A 4,783-nucleotide genomic window follows, 5' to 3' on the forward strand; every position below is an offset into this window, starting at 1 on the left:
ATATTGTCCCTCCGGTCGCGAGGCTCTAATCATTAGAAGGCGTTTCACTTTCCCGCCACAAGATGGCGCCACACAGTCAGTGCAGCTGAGCGCAACGCAGCCGAGTCAGTCCTGTCAACTCCAACGATTATTGAGGAAAGTGTCTTCAGACGGGAGCAGAATGAGACGATGACACACACACACACACACACACACACACACACACACACACACACACACACACACACACACACACACACACACACACATATACAGAGAGAGAGAGAGAGAGAGAGAGAGCAGGTTGGATCGCTTTATTGTGTTATGAAGCCGTTTGTCACTCCATAAATAATGTGTTAATGAGAAGCTCTGCTCATGAAATTTACACATGTAGCCTATCCTCCCCTTAAGAATCTCTCTCTCTCTCTCTCTCTCTCTCTCTCTCTCTCTCTCTCTCTCTCTCTCTCTCTCTCTGTGTGTGTGTCTGCGTATTGCAGATGTGTTTGGCTCAGCACCTCTCCGTTGTTGTTTCAAGCAGTTATGATGCATGATACCTTAAATTACACATTATATTATTGTGCAGCGCGCTGCCAAGACTTTAAGGGAATCAGTGTGTGAAAACACACTCAGCCTCTTTGAAGCCTCAACGTCTCACAATGAAAAACACGCTCTTTTTGGGTTTTCTTTTTTTTCCTCCAATATTTTATCACTCTCTGAATCATGCGAGCGGCTCGAAGTCTTCACTGAGATAAGAAAACATTTCCATCTGAAGGAGCCCTATAGCAGCTCCATCTAACGGGTATAATAGGTTCGTTTATCCGGAGAGATCCGGTGAGATCCCCGCAGGCCGGGTTGGGTTCGAGTCCCGCTGATTCTTCATCTGCGGGACTAAACAAACAGGATCTCCAACAACGCGTGTTTTAGTTAGATAGCAAGTTGTGTTATTGTTAAAATGTGTGCGTAATGTGGCTTCTGGGTGGGAAAAAAATTACAAAAATAAAAAGAAGGCCTCATTGATTTGAGCGTTTCCATATTCCGTCTTTTCATTTAATAAAAGAAAAGCATGAAGAAGAAGAAAAAAAACCACCTGCGACTGTGGAGGCCAAATTTAATGGCGCATAGCTTTTATGATATGGGGGGGAAACAATAAAAAAAAAGATTGGAGGCCATATCTGTAACATCGGGAAGCGTTCAATGGCCGCTGCGCGCGCATAGGACAGTTGGGTGCATTTATTGTTGAAAATGTCCATCATCGTCCCCCTGAGTCGTTTGTCCCCAATATAAATGTCTCACGTGATGTGCTGGTATATAACACACACACACACACACACACACACACACACACACACACACACACACACACACACAAGTTCAAGGTATATATATATATATATATATATATATATATATATATATATATATATATATATATATATACCTTGAGCTTTAGTGATTTGACGCTCTCGTCTCCATTGAAGCCACACAACGCGCACGGGCGCCTGGTTCCAATCTGAAGACATGCGTGATGAATTTGGGAAATCATCTGCAGCTTTGCTGGTCCCGTACTGAGAGGGCCCACCCAGCCCGGGCCCAGACCCCCCTCTGCCCCGGGGTATCAATACGATTAGAGGCAGGAAATGTGGGAATCCCCAACAAAGGGCTCCATCATTAAACACAAACAACCAGAGGCCTCCCAACAACACCGAGCGCGCGCTCCGCTCCTCGCGTCTCTTTCAAGTCCGCGCGAGAGAAAATCTATTACTTTCATCCCAATATCAGCGCTCCGCTGCCAGCCGCCCATTATTAAAGAAGATAATCCCGCGGGGCGTGGGGGGTCACGGGGGACTTTGATAGGTGCGCGTTGAAGTGGAGAGAGAGAGTGTCGAGTTTCTAACCCAGAGAGCTCAGGTTATGCAGACGGAACATCAAATATTATTTCTTCCCCCGTTTTCACACATGGTGATGTTTATCGATGTATATGTAAAAGTTCTTTCAGGAAGAAAAAAAAACGAAAGCCAGAGTGCAACATGAGGCACACTATACCCGTTCGTTCAAAAGGAGTCCCCGCGTGCACGCGCACGGGGAGATAAAGTGGTTGTTTTCGAGCGCGTGCACAAAATGTACCCCCCCCCCAACGTCTGGAAACATGTAATTGTGCGTCAAGTGTTGGTGCGTCAAGAGGCTGCGCAGAGGAGGATTAAGGCCTAAAGCTCAGCCTCACTCATCTTTTAATGTCAACAAAGTGTATCTGAAATTAAAAAGAGGCTCTTTTATTATCATTTCCTTCTACGTGACAGTTTTCCCCTCCTGGTTTTTGGGTGAATATAACATTTACATTTAAAAAAAGCCTTATTTTCAAACAAATATTTCTATTTTTTTTTATGTATTAAGAAAAATATTGAATAATGATTATACTAATAATAAAAAACAACAATAATACATATTTCTTAAAAAAAGAATTACGCAGAATTCTAAAAGTAATACAAAAATGGAATAATGATTATAATAATAATACAAAAACAATAATAAATAAAAATAAATAAATGTAACACTGAATTCTAAATGTAAAAAGAAAAATATTGAATAATGACTATAATAATAATAAAAAAACAACAATACAAAAAATACATTTAATAATTTTGAGGAAATAATACCTTGTAATTTAAAAGTCCAATAATAGATTGTTTCATTCATATGTGGCCTATTGTTAGGCAATAGATTACACGTCATGCCCATAAATAAGGATGTTTTCACTGAGTGGATCTGCAGCGTCCGCGTGGACTTGGCGCTCACGCGCCGATGATGAGAGCGCGCCGCGCACGGGAGGCTGGTGCCGGCCTCCTCCGGTACCCGTCGCGTCGTTTCCATTGGTCAGGATCCTCTTCCTCGAGCCCTCAAACGTGACATCACATCCACCCCGACCCGCAGGAAAGCAACCGAGATCACAGATGATGCTGGACATCTCGGAGGACGCGCACACTTCTGCTTTTATTTTTTTACGCTTCACGCACAAATCACTCACGTTGCGCTCTTTTTTTTAGCGCCTATAAGCAGAGAAATATAAAGCACACATCGTGCGGTTTGCAGAGTCCGTTTGCAGAAAAAGTAGGAGGAGGATTGCGCTCGGATTTTCCCTTCTTCTCTTTTTTTTGTGAATGGAGATGAGTCGTGCGTAAAGAAAATAATCCGTTCATCGCATTGAGGAGAAGAGCCGTCACTCTCCCACCTGTTGGCAGGTGGTGTTGGCTTCCACCCGCGGACATCTACTATGACATTGGGTTTGGAGATCATGGAGGATATTGTTATCGACGTGGTAGGGGAAGGACTCAAAGACAGCGGCGAGGAGCAGCTCCTACCTTCGGATGAGTCGCGGAGCGATCAGGAGCGCAGCGACGAGACCTGCAGCAGCCAGAGCAAGGAGCGGGACGACTACAGCCCCGACGAGGGGTGTCCTTCCGCGGACAAAAGCAAAGGTCCGGCGTCCGTAAAGCCGCCGTACTCCTACATCGCCCTGATAACCATGTCCATCCTGCAGAGCCCGAAGAAGCGGCTCACCCTCAGCGAGATATGCGACTTCATCAGCCAGCGCTTCCTGTACTACCGGGAGAAGTTCCCCGCGTGGCAGAACTCCATCCGACACAACTTGTCGCTGAACGACTGCTTCATAAAGATGCCCCGGGAGCCCGGCAACCCCGGGAAGGGCAACTACTGGACGCTGGACCCCAACTCCTCCGACATGTTCGAGAACGGGAGCTTCCTGCGGCGGAGGAAGCGCTTCAAGCGGCAGCACTTCCGCTTCGACCCGCTGAAGGAGCAGCACCTGGAGCCCAGCGGGCTGCACGGCTTTGCACACGGCGCCTACGGGTTCGGCGCAGCGGCCCTGCAGCTTCCCGGGCTGGAGCTCTACCCGTACCTGCATCACCACGCGCACGCGCCGTGCGGACCCGCAGCTGCCGCCGCCGCCGGTATCCCACCTGTCAGCAGCATCCTGCCCGCGCTGTCCAGCTTCTTCTCCCGCAGCGCGCTCTCGGCCAAGGCGTTCCTCCTCCAGGCGCAGCCCGGCCTGGAAGCCTTCTCGCCGGGCCTGGAAGCCTTCTCGCCGGGTCAGTGCGCGGCCTACGCCTCCCCTCTGACCTCCGGTGCTGCCTTCGCGGCCCCGGGGCTCTTCCACCCCGCGGCGTCTCCGCACTTCCTCAGTTTACACGCGGAGTACCAGAAGTTACAGACTCAGCGCGGCACCGTGAACCTGGCCAAGCACATCCACGCCGCTCATAACGCGTGATGCTCGGGGCCGCCGGACTATGAACTCGTGTTTTCTCAGGTAACAGAGACGTTGTAAGCAGGATCCCTCCGGCGTGATGACTCTGCTTTCAAAGAATGTTGTAGATATGTTTAAAAAGAAAATCTCCTTTTCACTTTTATGACAAAAAAATTATAATCTTTCAGCAAGTCTTTTTTATTATTATTTTGTTCTTGAATTATCTTCATTTATATATATATATATATATATATATATATATATATATATATATATATTTAAATGACGAGTTTCCTTCTTCTTTTTTTTCTGGAAAGAAATAAAAGTGAATATTTAAATCTTGCGTTCAGTTTTATTTTGTGCAAATCCACGGGGTAATTTAAAAGCTGTTTATTCATGTTATGGAGTACAAAACATCACGTAATGTCACGTGTTTACTCTTTTTAATATCAGTTCCTGGGTTTTGACTTTCCATAACAATTCCATAATTCGTGGCAATCGTGGCAATAAACCGAAATGACCTTCATTCAAACGTTAATAATTACA

The 4,783-nt window shown here is 46.4% G+C and overlaps 1 protein-coding gene across 1 annotated transcript; it reads left to right on the top strand.

Moving 5' to 3' along the window:
• Nucleotides 1-3,247: 3,247 nt before the first annotated feature.
• Nucleotides 3,248-4,261, top strand: foxd7 (forkhead box D7; the record flags this gene model as incomplete). The annotated part of the gene is made up of 1 exon (XM_079232954.1): nt 3,248-4,261. The coding sequence occupies one exon, from the start codon at nt 3,248-3,250 to the stop codon at nt 4,259-4,261; it is 1,014 nt and encodes a 337-aa protein (XP_079089080.1).
• Between the last annotated feature and the right edge of the window lie 522 nt (nt 4,262-4,783).

The sequence above is a fragment of the Taurulus bubalis genome (genome assembly GCF_910589615.1).
Source record: "Taurulus bubalis genome assembly, chromosome: 17".
Taxonomy (NCBI): domain Eukaryota; kingdom Metazoa; phylum Chordata; class Actinopteri; order Perciformes; family Cottidae; genus Taurulus; species Taurulus bubalis.